Source organism: Kryptolebias marmoratus, linkage group LG5 (genome assembly GCF_001649575.2).
Source record: "Kryptolebias marmoratus isolate JLee-2015 linkage group LG5, ASM164957v2, whole genome shotgun sequence".
NCBI lineage: Eukaryota > Metazoa > Chordata > Actinopteri > Cyprinodontiformes > Rivulidae > Kryptolebias > Kryptolebias marmoratus.
In genome coordinates, this window is record NC_051434.1 from 12,617,465 (window position 1) to 12,638,466 (window position 21,002).

Consider the following 21,002-nt stretch of genomic DNA (forward strand, 5'->3'; position numbering starts at 1 on the left):
AGCCTGTTTGTCTTCCATTACCCTGCTGAAGCATCCTCTAAAATTATTTATATCCAAACACCACCCCTATTACTTTTCAGTGGCAAAACTCTTCCCAAACACCAGAGAAAAGTGCCGTGCTGTGAGCAAAGTCCTCTACTACAGCATCCAAACCTGAAACCTGTTCATGCATGAACCAACACTATGAAGCAACACAGGTTGCATAATAACCACATCTAACCCTTAGGTATAACTTTAAAATATGCAACAACAGGAGGCAATACAACAAACTTTACCATTGAACTAACTGCATAAAAATAGGGTCCAGCATTAAGGATTGATACCTGTTGCTCTATATTCCAAGTGTTTAGACTACAGTCATCTTATCCGGAAAAAATTACAATTTTTTGCCTTTTTGCAAGATCTTGCTTCATTGTTTACTGCTTGAAGAATATGTTGAGGATACGTTGCAGCTACTACCACCAGTTTAGCTCAGTATCTGTAAAATTGGCTGACTTATAGTCACTTTTGTGCTGCAATAAAAAAACAGCTCTTAGGCAGCAAAAAGTAGACCAGCAGGTACATCAACACTGCAAAGAAGATTGGTTGTTATGTCTGTGAACGACTCATTTTGGTGCTTTTTTAAGAATTACAGTCTCTCTTTGTGCGTTTAACTCCAAAACCTCAGAAAAAGTAAACAGTGCTGATGCAGGGAGGTGTTTTAAGCTCAGTGTAGCTTTCCTCAGCAGAATGTAACATCACACTGACCGTAAAACAGTCAGGAGTGTTATTGTGCTACAGGGTGGTGAAGGGGGGGGGGTTGCAGCTTCTATTTGCAATAGATCATATTTGTGTTGATGTAAACTTGTGTTAAATGTTTAAAAGAAATGAATGAACACAACAGAGCTTACAGTAAGAACTTAATGGCTCTAAATCCTGGCAGCTGTTGTGTCGACTGATCATTGATTAGTTAAAACACTTCGACACAGACATAGACTGAATACAGGGTTGTGTTGTGTTCTTCATTCCTCATCTGCTTTCAAATGGTTTGATTTTACCAAGAAATTATAAAAAAAATAGAACTTCTGAGAATCTCTTAGAGTGGAAAGCAAAAAAGAAGGAAAGTCTGCAGGTTTCTGTGCAATTCAGGTCTAAAATTGTAGCATTTGTTGTTGGACAAGAACCTGTTTTGTCATTAAATTTTGTTCGAAAGGCAGAAGCATGAACGTGCATTATTGTGAAAAGTCTTGAGCAACCACTTCTTTCTTTAAAGTTTTCCTCAAGACCAAATTGAATCACTTGTTTTTTGTAGGATGTTTGAGGTTTTCTAAAGAAATTAATGAAACTTCATTCATAGCTTTGTGTGTGATCTTGTCCACAGACAGACAGACAAACAAATGTGACTGAAAACATAAGCTCCTTGGCGGAGGTAATAAATTGGATTTATAATATCCGTTTCTTCTAATCTGTATTGTATTACTGATTTATTTTCCTGTTAGGCATCATAATGGTTCAATAAATGATTGCCGGAATGATGCCACCTTTAATGGTCCATTAAGTTGTTATTAATAATAAATGTTATTTCAGCTGATTATAAAATAGTACAGTAAATGTGAAAATGGCCACGTTTCCCTGCAGCTGGTTTGTGTTGCACTAAAGAACGGGAGACAGCTCAAACATTTACAACATTTTTGGGGGGTCAAAATGTGTGAGGAAGTGCTGCAGTTAATCTATATTATTTTCTAAAATGTCAATTATTCATTGTATATTTCAACTTTCCTACACCTAATGAAACAGCGTGGGTGCATGTATAAGCCAGGAAATGTTGTACAGTGAGGAGATATGCCAGTGACAGAAGTTATTACAGAGCGAAGCAGTGATATCGAAGACAAAATGAGAAGAAAAATAAAACTAAACCTCTCAGGTGACAGTCTGGGAGCTCAGCAAATACAATAATCTACATTAAAATGTTTTGAAATTCCTATTTTTAGTAGTTAAATGTGTTAAAGTGATTATTTTTCTTTGGAAATAATGATTTTACTCCAAACCCCAAACAATACTAGTAGCTTACAAACAATTAAAGATGATAATTTTTGATTTTTTTTTATACCCCAGGCTTACAGAAAGGTAAAACACCTTTCTGATTCTGCATTAAAGTATTTGTTTTATGGTGTCCAAGTAAAACTGAGAAACAAAGTAAGTTTTTGTTTCTTATTTTTAGCTCACTGTTGAGAAAAGGAGAATTTTACATATTTTCACCAAAAGTTGTCATCGGTTTGAATCCATCTTGTTTGCTTGTTTTTCCCCCCCGGGCCCCTGAGCCCCCTAACATCCTGGTTAAGGCCCTGGATTTGGTGCGCGTGTCGCCTGCCTGACAGTACCTGTGTGTTCAGTGTGCATGTGTGTGTGCGCGCGCAGTGCTGCTTAAGTACCTTGGACAGCGCCACGCGCCTCAGACTGAACCGAGCGCGCGGAGAAACTTCAGCTTCGCGCCTTTCTTCTCCCTAACAACCAACAGAAAACATTTTTTCCTGCTTTATAACCTTTATTAACCTCCTCTGCCTGTTCCTTCATGACTTTCTGCTCCGTCTGGACCTACTTTTGGGGATAAAGCTTCCTTTTCCAGCCCCGGGGAGGGACGCGGCAGAGCCACGCCGCCCTCGCATCACCGACAGGCGGGATCCCCGCTCGCCGCCTCTGCTCGCGTCCTCCTGCTGGAGCTGGAGAGATGCCCGGGGCAGGATGTGCTCCAGCCGCAAGATCCTGTGGAGCCTGCTCCTGCTCTCCCTGCTGGAGGTGGGCCTGGGTGTGGCGAGCATCGTCCTGGGGGCGGTGGGCATCAACTGGGTCCGCGGGGAGCACCAGCCCCAGCAGGGCGACGCGTCTCCGGTGTGGAGTGGACTCTGTGTACGTGCTGACGGGAGGGTGGGGTGGCATCAAACCAGGGGATTCAAAAAAGCTTTTTTTTTGTCTTTAGACATTAAAAATGTAGCAGCCTGCAGCCAGACTCGGTCTGATGGAGGAAAAATCTATATCCTGCCTCTGGAGGAACTTCAGTCGTTTTTATAATGGACAATCAGTGGCCAATTAGAAACTTTTCATTGGTCTGTTTGAGGTTTCATTTTGACAGTGATGAGTGCTTCATGTTAAAGCTTAAATATCAGAGCGTCCCTTCTCACTTCTCTGGTTTGATAAACACAGAAAACTAAAAGAGAAATACCTAATTTCCTCTTTATTGACAAGTCTTTATTTCATTCAAGCTGCCAGTTGTGTATTGGGGTGAGAAAACTATGACATATAACCAGATTTTAGTGGTTTTTAATCAATCAAATTCATCATTTATTTTCTTATTTTGACATTTCAGTGCTAAAAACAGCACATAGTGTTTATTCGTAATATCAAAGGCTCTCACACAGCCATTTAGCCCTCTGCACTCGACCTAATGATCGGTTTTATTAATTCATGCTCGAATTCCTCCTCTGTGCCTCAGAGGATCAAAGCTTTTATGCCCAATCATCCTCTCAGTCTGCTGTGGGTGTCTCCTCTTGTTACAGTGACACGACTTAGCTGCGCTGTGATGAAAACTTTAGTTCCAGACGCAGAAGTTGGCAGAATCTGCTTCCTTTTGTTACTCCTCAATATGAGGACATTAGCTGCTGTGAGTCACAAAGAGATAAACAGGGTGAGTGAAACTTGTTTTAGTGAGGAGCGAGGAAAGTCTGGTAAAGTGCAAATAAAGTGCCACTGTTCACGAGAAAGGAAAAGGGAAAAAGGGGGTTTATGTATTTGCCTGCAGGTTTGTGTGTTACGTCCTTGACGCTGTGCTGTGAGATTAAAAATTTAATTTAACGTCCAGTGACTGAGTATTGATTTAGTGCCATGCTAAAGCAAAAATTTGTTTACATTATGTGGACTCCAGTCTGCATCATTCACATATAATACAAGTTTTACACCCTTGTCTTTATTTTATGGTGTGTAGAAACAAGGTTTATTGGTTGGAATGTAGAGAAACACTTTTTAAATTACAATACAATACAAATACAATATACAGATAAATAAACAATTTATCTGCAGTTAGGTTGCAGTGTGACATTTTGTATTGTTCTATATTTGTTTTCTGGTATCAGTTTGTTAAAATGCTGAAAAGAAATCAATGAGTGTCACTGAATGTCCCTAAATGCTGCATGAGATGTGGACTAAAAGCATAGTGCTTATTTAATACAGTTTTTGAACATATAAGTTTAAAAAAATGTGAACTTTAATAAATATATGAACGACAGGAATAGGGAAAGGAAATATGTAAAGAGAGATTTAAGCTGTTTGAAATGTTTCAAAAGGATGAAAATAACCTAAAATTTGAAGATCTGAATGCTGGATTTCAGCTGAATAAGAAATAAGCTAGAATAAACTAAGTGCAATAAAATGGCAACAAAGGTATAATATTCTCACTTCTTCCAGGACAAACTGCAGCGCACTGAAGCTGAGGTTTGCACGGCCAGCCTAAAAACACCCCACTGTTCCTGTTCGATCAAATTTACTTACATCCAGGACAATAAGGCTCAGATGTGCAGCGGCACTCTATTTTTAGAGAGATAAAACACACGTTGGCAAAAGAGGACTATTCTGCCTTGGTTTTAAAGCTGCATGGGATCTAAACACCAAATTACGTTACGTCGTTTCCTGAACATTAATCATCTCAAACACAGACTCTCTTGGAGTTTTGGTCCAGTTAATTAACCCGGCTGTCATGTTTCCTCTTTTCCAGTTTCTGCTCTGTGGGATGTGTGGAGTCCTGTGTGCTCGAAAGAGGACGGGTCTTATTGTGAGTACACACACAGGAAGTAGTGCGTTCTTCATTAAAAACATTCATTTTTCTTCCTTTTGATTTCTGTTTGCTTGTGGCCTGCACAACATAAACTTTATCTTGTCTGAGCAAAAAGAACAGAACTGTACGATAACGTGAAGCCGGATGGAGGCCGTGTGCAGCAGACAGCATCTGCTTTATTTGGGGTTAAAGACTTGAAATGAGCTCTGTCTAAACTTTAGCTTTAAAGATAATGCCCTCTGAGTTTACTAATTAATGTGTTTTATTTTATTTTATTTTATTTTATTTTATTTTATTTTATTTTATTTTATTTTATTTTATTTTATTTTATTTTATTTTATTTTATTTTATTTTATGAGAAAATGCAGTGAGAAGACTGAGAGCTGAAATGTTTTAAAGAAGCTGACACTGAGTTGTTCAAACTAAAAGGAGCAAAATGAACGCTAAAACCAGAAAAACACTAGATGAAAGTAGCAAAACAGTAGCTAAAATCTAAATGTAATACATTGGTAGCTAAAAGCCAAAATTTGCAAAACAAAACTAAAAGTAGTAAAACGTTTAGCTAGAAGCTAAAAGTAACAAAAAAAAAGAAGAATGCTGAAACAGATTTCAAACAATGTTACTGAAGATACTGAAGCAATCTAAATAAATTTCTGTGATGAAAATATTTGTAAATGAAGTTCAACATTTTCAAAATTATAAAAGTTACAGAAAACAAAAGTCACAGCACCCATCTCCTGAACGTTTTAATGTATGAATGGCTACACTAAACACAAAGTATGGAGATGTGGTTACATTTCAAAGAACATACAGAAAGATAATCATGTGAACGCTAAATCAGCATTCACACAAATTAATTAATTGTTTTATTGTCCATGTGTCTAAATTTTCCATCCAGCTGCAGAAAAGCCTGTGAGGAGTTTTGATCTGGAGCAAAGTGTTGATAACTACAGCATCTTTAAAAAACAAAGTGATTTTCAACAAATATCCACAACAAAACTTGAGAGAATATATATTTTTCCTGTATTTAGAATTTCATTTAAGCAACACCCATCCATCTTTGACCAATAAGTTCATCCTTTCTGAATCTCGGTTCAGCTCAGGGTCACACTAAGACCAGGAAGTCTTCTGTCTCCTCTTTCAGTTTCCTTTTTGAACTCCAGCTCATCCTGGAGACTCCCCAGATATTTCAAGACCAGCTGGGTTTTATAGTTTCTCCAGGTTTCAGTCCTGATAGCACCAGAATGATGTTACCATCTGCCAGAAGCAGAGATGTGACCTCTCCAACCTCTCTGTCAGGGGGTTACATCACAGCTGAGAGTCCGGAGTTCCTGTCCATGAAAATTGGGACCAAGCTTTAAGACGAGTCACTGTCTTAATCATTCTGATGTGTTTTCTGATAGATCAGGAGAAACAGGGAGTCTCTTGTCTCTTCTGTCAGCTTCTGTTTTGAACTTCAGCTGATCCCATCAGTTTGTTGAAGTGACACTAACACAATTTACCTCTAATGCACCTCTCACTGAAAGCCAAATATCTCGAAAACGTTTAGAGTTAGTCAGACAACTCTCTGGTTTATCAAATAATCCGAGGACTATTCATAACCTAATAGTATGCCTAAATCCTATAATCTAAGGCATTGATTAAAATCTTAAACTGTTCTGTGAGGCACTGATAAGGTAAGAATCAGGGAAATATAAGCAGCAAAAAATCTCAAACCATTGGTAGAAGGGGATCTCAAGTGACAACCTGCTCAGAGGGAGTCAGTCAGCTGTCAGAAAACACACAGATATTCAGTACAGGACAACAAGGTTTGATCCAGTGTGGCTTCTTCACCTATTATGTGTTAAAAAGCACACTGAAACAAGCTTCTACCTCTGATACCCTGAGAAAGTGGAGTACGGATGCCTGGTGTCAACATAAAGCAAAGATTATCTTTTCTTTGTATGGAATAGAAATGATCAGAAGCTGGTTAGTTAGTCGTCTCAGATGGGCAAAGCTACACTTTTGCCAATTTATCACTTGAAGGCAATTTATGTTCAAAGCAACAGGATTCAGACTTTCTTCTTCTTGTTAAGCCACTAAAAAGGCAGATTCCTCAGATATTATTGTTTTAAATTAAAATAATCTTAGCACTGGTTGGAGCACTGGTTCAGCATGTTTAAATACTCTATATTGCAGATTGTATCTATGTGTCAGGTTTGCGTAGGTGGGACCCAGAATGCAGGCAGACTCAGAGGTGTTAGACATCATCTGAACACGTATTTGGGTGTTATCTGTGTAGTCATCTATAACTGATATCATAGAAATGACATTGGGGTGCATCATCATTATTGTGCAAAAGGTCTTGTACCACCTCGTATTATCGTCCGCCACTAAAAGGAGAAATTTTGCTTCTGTCTGTGTGTGCATTTGTTTGTCTGTGAGCCAAATATTTCATGAACCACTGGAAGGATTTTAATGAAAAGTAATCCCTACCCATCTAAAACTGATTACCTCTTGGAGTCAAACCAATTCAAGATGGCTGCCACACCTACTAGATCTTAGAAAACACGTTCAGTCAATTCTACAGATATTGAGCTGGAATGCGGTGTGGTAGTAGCTGGGAGTCATCCCTGACACATACTCCGAGCACTGACAGATTGGAGATTGTGCGTAACTATAACTTCATCACTTCTCAGCACAAGGGGATCAAAACTCTGGCATGAAAGGATGTCAGTGTTAAGCCTTTTTTATGTTTTGTTAATTTCTTAAAATGTGTTTTCTTGAGGTCTTTGGCAGGACTTCTTTAGCTTTTCTGAAGGCTTTTTATGTAACTAAATCAGTCTTATGTTCTCTTATTTGATTATTTTCAGAGCGATTTTATATTATGTTATTTAGTTAAAGGTTATGTTCCTTTTTAATATGATATTATTTTATATTTTAAATGCTATTAAGTGAATTATCTTTTGTAATGCTACCACATTAATGCCTAAACCTGCTCATGTGAAGTCCAGTGGTTCATATTCTTAAGCCTTTATGTGAATGATAAGAATAGGGAATATTTGAAACATAAACAAAGTCAGTGAAATATACAAGGACACTGTAAACACCAGTGCCTGTGTGTGTGTGTGTGTGTGTGTGTGTGTGTGTGTGTGTGTGTGTGTGTTGTCCTGGAGGCAGGTGCCACAATGTATTCTGAAAGAGAGGCCTGAGGAAATCAGAGGAGGCAAGCAGTCACCTCTCTTCTCCTTCTGTCACTCTTTCAATCTTTTTTTACAGTCTCCGTTTCTCTGAGTCCTCGTGTTTCCCTCTGTGACTCTCTGTCTCCTGCAGGCAGGCAACTAATGATGGATCAATGTCAGTCCAATCTGCTGTAACAGAGACACCTCTCTGTCTCTTGCCCGTTCTGTTCCTGGCTTTTGTCTTCCTCTTCATATCTTTCCCTCGCTCCATCCATCCTCCTCTTTTTTCCTCCCCCTCCCGGTTCAGTCTCATCCTCCCTGTCGCTGCGGTCCTCTCACTCGCTCCATCTTCCCCTCCACTCATCTCCTTGCATTGCTCTCTGCCTCTCTGCCTGTGGGGGTGATGATTGCATTAGGTCGGTTTGGCTCCGGACCCATGCCAGCCGATTTCCACACTTCTCCGGGTAATGACTGAAATCCGAGATGCTCTTTTTCCATGCGGTCAAAGGCACTAACGGCATCTGGACTGAGAGAACACCTGCAGTGCAGACACAGTAGACGAACACGTGCGTTTCAAATCAATAGAAGCAGAAGTGCATGGTTTTATTTGTTGTGATAGCGGAGTAATGGAACTGCAATCATTCTCCACCCTTCTGGGATTCTTTTAATGCTCAAATCGGGTTTGAGATTTCGGTTTGCTTATTAAAGTTCAAGATGAAGTCACCAGTAGCATATGATTGATTTAATAATACAAAAACTGAAATCTCACCAATAAAAGTCAAGGGCACACAAATCCAGCAAGTGAGTGATGCAACTGTGTTCACAGGCTGTGCAATATTTCCGAAAGTTACATTCTGCTTTGAGAGCAATCTGATTTTTCTAATATGAGGTAAGATGAGATTTGTTTCGACTGATGCACATTACGCTTCACCACAATGCGAAGGAGGGAACTGATAAAGATAGAAGCTTGGTGGTGATTTGTTTACCCCCACTGCCGCCTCATTGCATTTTCTCAGTTTGTTTATGTTTTTGTTTTTTTTTGACAGGAAATCTATTTCCATCAGCATGAACATTATTCTCTACTTGTCTGCGTGTTTCAGATGATCCTCTTCTCTGCGTGCTGCATCTGTGGTCTGATCGCTGGGATCCTCAACTTCCAGTTCGTTCGGGCGCTGAACAAGCGGCCGAACTCGATGCAGTCCATCCACCTGGCTGCCATGACGCTGGCTTGTCTTGGTAAATAAACTGAAGGAAAACACAAACAAACTGCCTGACACAATCTACGGTGATACGAAAACACAGCTGAAGCCTGTTTTTAATGTCTGCCAAAGGGCATAATACAGGAATATTTTAGGAAATTCTGTTCTGCGAGCAACTTAAAGGGAAAGTTCAGGTCCTGTGAAGTGGGGATTTATTGAAAGGTTATGAACAATTAATATCTTACCTGTTGTAGATAGCTCTTTGTTTTAAAAAAAAGAGTTTAGTTTTGATCAACTAGCTAATTCTGAGCAGGGCCAAAACCAATGTGTGCAATGCCAATTTGATAATGGTGTAAAAGTTATTAAATAGCTTTCACATTAACCGTTTTTGAGACTGTAGCTGTTTGATCAAACTAGCTGTTCACTCATCGCTGCTGTCAGATCAGCTCAGGTCATTTAAAGACCCATCTACAACAACCAGGACATTAATTGATCATAATCTTTCTACAGAACCCCACTTTAAAAGATCTGGACTATTTCTTTAAGAAAGTAGAACACGTTTTTATCTTTTTCTACCTTAAATCTCACTACTTTAAACACATACAGCAATGAACACTTGGATGATGTAGCTAAACCCATTTGCTGGCTAAACACAAACCAATATGGACACTTAAAACTTTTTTTTGTGTCTAAGATTTTATCAGTATTCTGCACCTGTTTCCAAAACTTGCCCTGTTAATCAGTTCAGAAAGTAAGAGTGCACTTCATTCTGAGTATATATTTGTCTCCTACAACAAATCTGCTAATTAATTTTCTGCTGAAAATGACATTTTTAGGGTGCCATCACATTTCATTACATTATCTGCCACATCCACTTACTGTCTTATTAGAGAACGTCTGTGTCTTTCACATATTTCTATGAGACGAGGTGGGGAAAAAATAGGCCAGAGCCTGCAGGATTTGTCCTCTGAGGACTGTGAATTTCTGTCAAAAATATTAAAATACTCCTGTCTCCTCCAGGGATCTCATCGTGTACTTTATCCACATGGCTCACCTGTCGACTGGCCAGCTCTGAGCAGCAGAGGATGTTCATGGAGAGAGAACACTCGCTGCACCACTCGCACGAGATGACTGAAAAGGTAGGAAAAGAATGGAAAATTTAAAAAACTAAAATTAATTCAAAAGATCTGGCTTTGTATAATGTTGTCCAAAAAGCACCGAATGTGTCTCATTTGTGTCTTTTTCAGGAGATACTTGACAACTCCAGTAACGGCATTCCTCAGGTCTCCTACAACGGACACACCTCAGCGTCGCCTTGATGATTCCCGACCGGAGACAACTGGGACACACTGACACAGAGACAGTTAGTGCAACGTCTCCCAGAACCTGCGCCGAGGCGAGCCAATTCGCTCGCCTTGAAGCCTTTGATTTTCTCCCATCAGAGGAAGACAAATGTCACGAGGACAGCTTTTGTTCTTCCGAGTTATTATGCAAACATGGGTTCAAAGCTCCTCTATCCAATCAAACCAAAGCCTGGATGTTGAACTGTGGTTTGGGTGATGAACAGCTCTGTGTCCAATCCTTTCCGGGCTGAAGGGATTGATCCGAATCCTTAAAGGGATGAGCACAAACTAGGCATGCAGCTGATCTACTTTTAAAGAAGAGCTATTGTTATTTCAGTCTAATTGTCTTTATTCCCTGTCTAGTTTGTGGAATGCAGATTGAGGTAACCACCAGTAAACTGTATGTATCGTTTGACAATGAAATGCTTTGACATGAAAATGATAAGCTATGTACTGGAGTATGTATCAGCGCTTGTTTATCAGGTATCTATAAATCCAAAATATTTTTATAATTCTTCTTTTAAAGGTAATTTAAATAAAGTATATGGCTAACCTGAGATGTGGTTAAGCTCGGTTTAGTTTTGTGTTCGTGGCACTCTTTAAGAATATTAGAGAAATGAATTTGCTTCAACACTCCGACCAATAGATGACTTCATTCCCATGAAAGCAAAAAGGCATGTCGAGTCAGGTTACAACTCCTTTATCCGCTCAGTTCCTAAAACCTAGCCTCAGCATCGCACATCAATAGTTTGAAAACAATCCTGTCAACATCATAGCTGCAGGGGAGGATTTAAGACATAACCACGTTCTTATGGGACCACAGTTTAACACAATAAGGCCTTTGGCAGATGAAGTAAATCTATTTTATAGCATCTCTCAAACCTGCGAGCACAAAGTGCTTCAGACAGCAGTAAAAAGCAGCATCGCATGAACTCACACAGACTGTGACTTGTTGTAAAGATATGCAGCAGCTCTGACAACATCATGTGGCTCGCTCCCTAATTATGAGGGGCTTTGTGCTCCAGGAGTGGGTGTTGTTGTTGTTGTTGTTGTTGTGTTCACATTTCTCTGCGTGTTAACTGCTTCCCATCACACCAGAAGCTGCTGGGAGCTCTGGCTGTTCAGGAAGCCACGTCACTGTTCATCACCGTGACAACAGACAGTAGCGGGGGGACACAACGCCCCCTGAGAGCGCCAACATCTGCAATTTATCCCATCAGTGTTTCAGAGGCGAGTGCTGAATCATGCCACCTCCTGCGGTGCTGCGCTGTCAGAAAATAGTAACACTAGATCTGTGTGTGTGTGTGTGTGTGTGTGGGTCAGGATATGTTTTCACATGGTGTGTGTCTGTGTGCGCCTGGGCGTGAGCGTGCACGTGCGTGTGCACTAATTGACACCTCAGGTCACCCTAATGATCTTAATGTGAGGAGGATTACAAAATCAATGAGTGCCCTTTCCAGGCTTGTCAGCGTGAAGATTACGCAATAAATGTCATCTTCGAAAGCAGAGCATGATGTTACCACACTAAATCCACAGCGGAGCGCTTTCGTGATTCATATTTGTTATTAAAAATTGAACCAGAAAAGTCTCACCACAAATATTCTTTTGTTTTTCCATAAATAATCCACTTACTGAGTCTGAAACGTGGCAGGGGGAAGCCGAAAGCATCTATAAGCTTTCTGTTGGCACTTTAACAGACTGAGACTTCTGTAGACTCTTTGTTAATTAAAGGCCACTAATTAGCACTGTAAAGCAAAGCCTGTTTTAAAGCCTCGTTTTCACAGTTGCTATGCTATCAAGGAAAATTACAGTTCACTTTAGCAGAAACCTGGGGCTTTTGTGGGCTTTTTTTTCTGAGCCTCTGGGGTTGTGGTATAATTGCTTCTGCGACCAACAAACAAACCACATTATTCCCACATATCCTTGCCCACAATGAGAACTCACTGCAAGCGGCTACACTTCTCCAGCTTTACTGGACTTAATAATGGTTTTGAGCTTTATTAAATATTATGGGGAAATTTTATTTATTTATTTAACCAGGAAGTCCCTTGAGATTTACAACCCTTTTACAAGTGAGACCAAGACAAGTTGATCGATTATTACAAAGTTATCAGCTAAAAATAGAAATAAAAATACTTCCATAAACAAAGTAAAATAAGAATATACAAATATACACAGGCCAGAGTCAGAAAGTCTTTATTGTCATCTCAGATACATACAGGTACATATTGAAATGAAACAACGTTCCTCTGGGACCACGGTGCAACACAGAACAAAAGTGCATGACATTACAATACAGTGCAAATGCACAACAGTACAATAAATACAAGCCGGCCTATAATAACACAAAAGATACATTTCTAATCTAAACAAATAAATGAGGGTCAAGACTAAAGATGAGTGTTGGTCACTACATGGTACTGAGTAAATGAGGTAGAAAAACACAGTTAGCAGCGTCAAGTTTTTAGCAGTATGTATAAAACAGTTGCATAGATGTGAAAAATTGTGCAAATTGCCATAAATGTGTAAAAACATGATTAGTTCAGAGTCTAAGGTTAAGGAATCTAATGGCTTGGCATTGGGTCATTTATAAAACTGTACGTTTTTTGTTTATCCCAAAAGTTGCTTTTGTATTTTTGTGACTAAATATATATTTATATTGCAATAAGTTTGTTACACATTTATTTGACTTCTTTAGATGTAGTACCGCCGCCTCACCAGCAGGGGGAGACATTTCAACAAACACGCGTCACTAACGATGAACAGCTGTTTGCCCGTTCTTTACAGCGGAAGTTGGGACTTGTTTGTCTTCCGGTTTCCTGGCAAACATGGCGAACTTGGAGCATGCCGAAGACGACCAGAGACATGTGAACATGCCCGGTGAAGTGCCCGCCGCTTGCGCCGCAGTCAAGCCGGACCAAGCGTCCGGCGGACCGGGCGGAGCTGCGGGCCGCGTCCCCGGCGCCGTCCCGTCGTTCGCCGCCGCCTCGGAGCTGCTGACGGCTCCCTACTCGTGCCTGGTCCGGAACCCCCACCGGAGACACGTCGCCCTGGCGCCGCTGTATCTGAACAAGAAGAGGACGGGGATCCGGGAAGAGCTGGACGGAGAGCTGCTGAAGTTCTCCCAGAGGTAAATATACGACATTTACCCTCGTTTTACGGTGGAAAATAACTATTAAACTATTAATTTAGACTGCCACTCACCATTAAGAGTTAATATAACTAGTAATATTTGATTTTGTTGGCCAAATGAAGTGTATTGATGGACAGTAAATTCATATTACACTTAATCTGTATTTTCTAATCGAGTGTGAAAATACTGGGGAAGCACTTTATGAATAAGACACAAATAAACACATATTTAGTCACAATTTATGCAACAATAATGAATTTATCAGTTAAAAAAGACACACTTGGACACTCAATGTAAATGCAGCATCTAATAATAGAGAAAATAAGCTACAGTAAAGTTTTAAAGTTGCTGTTTTTTTATATATATTATAATTTCTCAGATTTTAAGATGATGGTATAATCCAGTCAGACTTTTTGAATGAACTACCTGATACTTAGTACCACTTCATTATTAAATACTTATTAGATCCAAGCTATAAAGATTTATTTAATGGGTTAAATCATAAGAATATTTAAATATACAGAAGTTAGAGGAAACTAAAACATTATTTTTTTTAAATCTGGGCACTTTATACAAATGTTTTATTGATATTTTTCCTTGCTTAAGCTGTTGTAAGCAGGATTTTGCATGCGTGCTGAAGTCTTTTCTTCACCTGTGCTAAACAGGAAGTGACGTGACACAGAAAGCTGCTACCGTTCGGTCTAATTAAACATTTAGCCATCACTCCCAGTGTGCTCGACTTGCTGTTTTTGTGTCTTCCAGCGTGAACGGCGTTCCGTTAGCTTATGACAACATCAGGATTGTGGGCCAACAAGGACACATCCACGATGACAGCGGCTACATACACATGGACGTAGAAGCCAACTTTATCGTTTTTCAGCCCAAAAGGGGACAGAAACTCCTCGTAAGATTTACGTTATTTAGCAGCTATTATTTAGTTTTCAGTCGTTTTAGTAAAATGCTTTTTATTCACTGCCTCATCAAGCGGTGTTAATATGTGAATCTCTTTTCCTACCCCTGAAATATAAACAACACACTTTATTCGCTGTATTTCCACAGGGAAAAGTAAATAAGCTAGGGGTGAGTCATGTGGGCTGCCTCGTGCACGGCTGCTTCAACGCCAGCATCCCCAGACCAAATCTGGTCTCCGTGGAGACCTGGAGGGACGCTGGGCCGAGGATCGGGACAGAGCTGGAGTTCAAGGTGACGGCGCTCGATGCTGACGCCGCAGGGGTCCTGCTGATCAGAGGACAGTTAGATCAGACCCGGTGAGTGAGCGAGCGAGCTGAGGCAGTCCGGTGATTGGGTTCGATCGCCCCTCATAGTCATAAGGAGGGGTTAAATCATTGAAATTTAAGTACTTTGCTGCTCTGAAAGCTTACATAAACAAACAAACAACAGTCCAAGTATAAAAAAAAAGATAAGTTTTTTCTGTTTGAGCCATGTTTCTAAATTTCCTGTTGAAGTCTTAAAAATTAGGAGAGCTGATGGTACATGAGGAGAATAGGAAGCTGATGATTGTTATTATTATTATTATTTTCCCCTCTGGATTGATTGTTTTATTTGTGCGTATCACAGGGTGCAGGAGCTGCTTGCTATGAGTGAGAGCTCAGAGTCCGGGGTTCCCATCAACCAGCCCGACCCACAGGAAGTGGAACCGGCCGCAGAACCGACCCACAAGTCCCCTGACGGCACACCCAAGAAAAAGAAGAAGAAGAAGAAAGACAAAATCAAATTGGAGGAGACGGAGGAAGAACTGACAAGGACAGCTCCCAGCCAGCTAAACGGAACAACAGACGAGACAAACGGCACTGAGGAGAAGAAGAAGAAGAAGAAAAAGAAAAAGGAGAAAGATTTGAAAGAGGAGGAGCAGGAGATGGAGATCTCTCTCGTGGAGGACAGCGGTTGTTTTAGTGACAAACCACGCAGGAAAAGGAAGCACGACAGTGGGGCTGATCCCACGTCAGGTGCGAGTGACGATCACACACCAACAAAATCCAAGAAGAAGAGAAAAGGGGAGCCTGAGCAGTACGCCTGAAAATAAAAAAGTCATGGATTAATGTTTTATATGGAAACTGAGATAAACGGAGGCAGAACATGTCAGTAGTTCTGGAGGGGAAACTTTATGTGCCTTAATGATCAAATCCGTTTTTTGAATTCTGCCCGGTTTGAAATTGTTTTAAGCTCATTTAAAACCACTGAGACTGGAGATGAAATGAGCAGAAGAACCGTCACTCGGAGGGTTGTGATTTCAGCTTGCCGCCTGATGGTGGCGCTCAACCTCTTCACATAAACCCACCACCACAAAAAGAAACGCGGAGCTGAAGCCCAACAAGGATGGCAGGAACCATTTTTCATTTGGAGAATGAAAAACTGACCCCTAGTGGTGCATATTTGCTCTTTAAAAAAAACCCAGTTGATTTAAAAGGCAGACGGCTGAGAAAAGTCAAATCTTATACTTTTATTTGCTCCATGTGCCTCCATTTTGAAACGTCGACTTTGTGACACCTTAAACCAAAAAGTTTGAGATCCTTGTAGCTTCCTGGCCGTGCGTTTGGCACAGTTACAGTGCAGCTAACGAACATTTTTACAGCTCATATTCTGCGGTGTGCGTTTTATTTGCTTCGACTCAGAGCCACAGAAATATAAAATAAATATTTGAATCTCAAACCACGAGTGTGTTTTGTTTCTCTTAGTTGTTAGCAGAAGTACTTTTCAAAATTATGGCGTGGGTGTGCCCGAAAGGGTTTTATTAAAGGTGTGGCACTGTCTAATTTAGAAGGAATAAAATGTAGATTAATTCAGCTTTTGTGGGGCTATGAAGTCTTAAGTGTCAAGTTCTTGCAGCTTCTGCTTCTTTTCTCATCACATTGCATTTTGTTGAGTTTTAATAAAGCAGCTCGTTTACAGAAATTTACAATATTCCCAGTTAAAAAAGTTATAAATCTTAGAAACACCAAACTATGGAATATTTTCAGACTGAGCCACTCTGTGCTAACCAGTGGGTGTCAAGTGATGAGGTGCTGAGGGACACCACTAAGGAGTTTTGTGTTTTCTTTACCCTACCTCCACACACACACACACACACACACACACAGATCCCCCTGCCTTTCAGTGGGAAGTCTAATTAGCTGTTAGGTGCTAAGAGCTGAAGAGCTTATCAGAAGCTTAAAGATAAGAAGCTTCAATTACCTGGACTTATATTCAGGTATAACTTGCTGGTAAGTTTGTCAGATCTTTATGCTGCCTAACATTTTAGTTCAGGTGCTGTTTTATTTAGCTTTACCTGTGATCAAACCAAAAAAACCCCACTTAAGTTAAAGGCCTGTCGTGCCTTGAAGGAATGCATATCACCCTCCGCCTGCAGTAGATGTAATCAGTTAAAACCACACCAACTTTGAGCTCAATATCTGTAAAAGTCACTTGAGTTACGGCCATTTTTTTGTTTTCTAATGATCATCTTAAATTTTGTTGAGCCCAAAAAGTTAATCAGTTGTAAATGCACTCCCAATGACAATTTCATTTAAATCCATTCATTTATGACATTTCACAAACAGACATGGGTAAAAAAACATTGTCGGCCTTTGGCAGTGGATGATAAAAGTGTGCTTTCCCAGTTTTTGTACATTTCTCATTGCATGCAACTAATTGAATAAAACTAGCCACGTCTGCTGTTGTCACAAAGTTATTATAATCTGTCGTCACAAAGTGACCGAGGATTAAAAATGTTTTGGGTTGCCAGTTTATAAAAATAACATAAATCAAATAAATGTACCAAATACAACTTGTACCAAAAACCATTTACAAACTGCAAACTAACTGTGAAGCACGGCAGTGGAAGGCTGATGGTTTGGGCCACAGAATCTGGATTCCTAAGTATTTTATGGTGAAGCGTACGCCCATCTCTCAGGAAAATACCACTTTGATCAAGCAAGAGTACATTAATCCCAAACAGAACTGCTATAAAAAGTCCTGTTGACAGTTTGCTGCAAACATTCAGATTAAAAACTTCAAATAACTAGTTTTAAACATTTTATTCTTTGAATTGTAGAAAGTCAAATTGTTTTCTTGTAGCTTTAAAGACTCATTTGAATGTTGCACCGGTCAGCATTTATTACAAAAATGTGAAATTTGTTTTGTTTTTCCTTTTGTCCTGATCAGTCAGGTTTCATGATTAAAACATTGCAAGATAAAACAAACAGCCAAGTTCATCAGAGTTTTTGTTTTATTTTACGAGCCACACTTTTTATTTTTAATTATGTTTCCTGCTGATTGTATCGCAACCAATCCAGGCCGAGAAACAGACGGATCAGTTTAGCAAACTCAGCAAAATCCTGAGTAAGCTCATGTCACGAGTTAATTCAGATTTACTGACATTCCCCAAAAAAATGTTAGTCAAAAGTTAAAGGGCTAAGGGTCTCTCAAATCATCCTAAAATAAGATACAAGAATATTAAAACTGTTTTGTTTTTTTTTACTTTTCAACTTTTGAGAGTTGTTTTTTTATCACCTGCCGCCAAAAGGCAAAGGCAGGTGTTGATGGCTTTGCCTATGTGTGTGTTAATGTTCCTGTCTGTTAGCAAAATATCTCGTGACCTGCTGGATGGATTTTAATGAAACTTTCAGGAAATAATCACTGAATGTACCCCTGTAAGTGATTAACAATCGGAGCCAACCCAATTCAAAATGGCCACCACATCCAACTGACATTAAAAAACGCAAAAATGGGTATAACTCAGTCGGTTTTACTGATTCTGAGCTAAAATTCGATGTGGTAGGAGCTGAGAGTCAGTCACATATTTTGAGTTTTCAGTGTTAGATCAAAGCGCCTACAAATCCGTCATTTCCCAACATAAGATGATCTGAGCCTAAACTCTGGCACGAAAGATGGAGGGCGAAATGCATTGCTTCAAGGAATGCTAGACTTTTAATTCTCCTAGCATTCGAACGATCCCTCACTGTAATTTGTCTCGCGATGGCTTCCCTCACATGTTATCGTTCTCATTTGGCCAATCGAAGGGGTCTGCGCCCCGGCTGCACCTGTACCTCCTCCCTCATTGGTCTCCCATTCATCTTGTCATCCCTCTTATCACTCCCCCGCACTGACTGGCCTGCTTTCCCTCTCCTCCTCCTACTTGTCTCCCTGATTTATAGGAGGCGGTGTGCAGTTCACACACATTCCACTTCTGACACCAAACACCCACACTCATATCTACGCACAGTCATTTATCTTTGCGATGAAGAGAAGAAGAGGTAGGGTCGGAGAAATGAGACAATATTGGAGGAGTGTTTGGTTGGTCTGCTTCGATAGGAGCAGTATCTGGTGTGTGTGTGTGTGTGTGTGTGTTTGAGTTTAATATGTGTTGGCTGTGGGGGCTCTATCTCCTGCGTCAAACTTTCCAGGCCCGGCGGCTCCTACTTGAAAGCGTCCGTGGAGTCTTTAATGGAGAGCAACCCTGACGCAACTCTCCAAGCCCAGAACTCACACACACAACAGCCCACGGCTCACATTAACCGGCTCACTAACGCACTCACTCATGCAGACACGTCCACAACCCGCAATCCACAAATCCCCTCCATCCTTACACACCCCTGATTGCCAAGCCTAATTAGTTATGTGGTCGTCACTCCGCTCAGTCCCAGAGCCCCAAATGGCAGCGGGTCATAAAACCCTAAGTATTCCACCAGCCAGAGGAGCACCGCTGTGACCATATATCCTCCCAACACGACTCGGCTCCAGCTCGCGTGGATCAAAGTCCATCTCTCATAGGCCAGCTGACGTCTATGAAATCTCTCAGAGGCCCTTCCTTCGGAGAGATGCCTTGGCATGCTCCTGCTTTGCATTTCTGTTCTTCTGCGTTCACTCAGGTACACACACACGGAGTCAGACGGGATCAGGGATCGTAATCTTTCCCAAGGAATCAGTGTGTGCACACAAACAGCACACACACATTATAACCTCAAAGTAAACGCCAAATTTGGTCGGTGAGGTGGATTCCCATAGTTGGTTTCCCTGGCAGCAGACAGCCACAGTCCTCTGTAACCTTAGAGACGACAGACGTGGTCCTCTCATGTGACATGCTTTGCTCAGAGTGTTCACTGTTTATGTCTGTTTCCTTCTAATTTCATTCATCCCGCTAATACCTTTAGAGCCCGACAGCGGGTGTTTTAAGCCGAGATAAGTGAAGGTTGTGTTACGTTCATTAACTAACCACCCAAATGTTTGATTATCTGATCTGTTTTTCTGTGTTTTCATCACATTCTGCGTGTCGTCTATAGGGCAAGCAGACAAATAAGTTTGTGAACAGGTCACCAACACCAAAATGTTGTCAGGATTTGTTTTATAACGCCTAATTAAACACAAACATATAATTAAAGATTAAGCTTTAAACAATCTTGACAACATTGCGCTGCACAGTGTGGTTAATGTTGGTTCCCTTAGCTGCTGCTGTCTTTCCCTTTTCAGCAGGTTTTGGTTTTAGCAGGGATACGTTTTCAGCAGGATTTTTTTCTCTCTGTTGTTGCGACATGTTTGAGATATTTTAATAAGATCTGCACAATTTAAAAGTGTTGTTCAGTTTTTTATTTGTAAGTCACCATTGTCTTACCTGAAGCAGACAACAATCAGAGTGATATCTAGGAGAGACAAGTTAAAGGAGCCTATTTACACGTGACAGAAACCTCTCAAACCACAGAAACTCAACATTCAAATGAAGGAATGTTTGCTTTTTTAAATCTGTCATTTTTTTTGCCACAGACGGACATTTACACTGAAGGCTGTCTGTGTTGGAACATGTTACAGAGCATTCTGTGGGTAAGTATGTGTAACAATCTGCTGTAAAAGTGGTGCAGTGTAAAACCCACATCATAGCTTTCACAACAGGTAAGGTCCTGAATCCTCCATGATACAAAAAAAGTCAACAAGTCTGATTTCTGTCATGTTACACGCAATTCAATTATCAATTTGATTCAGTGATCAGAAGTATTCCTCACAACCCTACTTCAGAAAACCTGAACTAATCTTGAAAATGGCATTGTGTAGTTTCTCCTCATTTCTCTTGTTGGGCATCAATAGGAGAGAAGAGGGTAAAAGGTTTCCTTGTACTTGTCCCACATGTGCACAGTTTGATTTACAATAAACACAGCCCTTACATAACTGAAGTGTCTGGCCTTCACAAATTACCTTTGCAAAACAGAGGCCATCCACATGAAATAACCTACTGTTTATTAACACACTCTACGAGTATTTATGTGTTTTTGATCAACCCGGAAACATGTTTTATTAATCTTATTATAAAAATCACTGTTCATTGAACAAAACCGAACATTGTCTGCTATTTTGCAAGCCAAACTTTTAAACAAA

General features: G+C 40.3%; 2 protein-coding genes across 2 annotated transcripts; both read left to right on the top strand.

Moving 5' to 3' along the window:
* Positions 1-2,452: 2,452 nt before the first annotated feature.
* On the top strand, positions 2,453-10,638 carry LOC108239764 (transmembrane protein 196). Its single transcript, XM_025007944.2, has 5 exons — positions 2,453-2,886; positions 4,745-4,801; positions 9,066-9,201; positions 10,185-10,303; positions 10,412-10,638. Exons 1-5 carry the CDS (start codon positions 2,722-2,724, stop codon positions 10,481-10,483), a joined length of 549 nt encoding a protein of 182 aa, XP_024863712.1. The 5' UTR covers positions 2,453-2,721; the 3' UTR covers positions 10,484-10,638.
* Positions 10,639-13,304: 2,666 nt separating this feature from the next.
* On the top strand, positions 13,305-16,313 carry polr1f (RNA polymerase I subunit F). The gene is made up of 4 exons (XM_017420602.3): positions 13,305-13,637; positions 14,403-14,544; positions 14,700-14,908; positions 15,219-16,313. Exons 1-4 carry the CDS (start codon positions 13,336-13,338, stop codon positions 15,676-15,678), a joined length of 1,113 nt encoding a protein of 370 aa, XP_017276091.1. The 5' UTR covers positions 13,305-13,335; the 3' UTR covers positions 15,679-16,313.
* The last annotated feature ends 4,689 nt before the right edge of the window (positions 16,314-21,002 follow it).

Coding starts and splice junctions, on each gene's coding strand:
- LOC108239764 (XM_025007944.2), top strand. CDS start 2,722: ATGTGCTCCAGCCGCAAGATCCTGTGGAGCCTGCTCCTGCTCTCCCTG. Junction 4,802..9,065: donor GAAAGAGGACGGGTCTTATT/GTGAGTACACAC, acceptor TGCGTGTTTCAG/ATGATCCTCTTCTCTGCGTG. Junction 10,304..10,411: donor CGCACGAGATGACTGAAAAG/GTAGGAAAAGAA, acceptor TGTCTTTTTCAG/GAGATACTTGACAACTCCAG.
- polr1f (XM_017420602.3), top strand. CDS start 13,336: ATGGCGAACTTGGAGCATGCCGAAGACGACCAGAGACATGTGAACATG. Junction 14,545..14,699: donor AAAGGGGACAGAAACTCCTC/GTAAGATTTACG, acceptor GTATTTCCACAG/GGAAAAGTAAATAAGCTAGG. Junction 14,909..15,218: donor GGACAGTTAGATCAGACCCG/GTGAGTGAGCGA, acceptor TGCGTATCACAG/GGTGCAGGAGCTGCTTGCTA.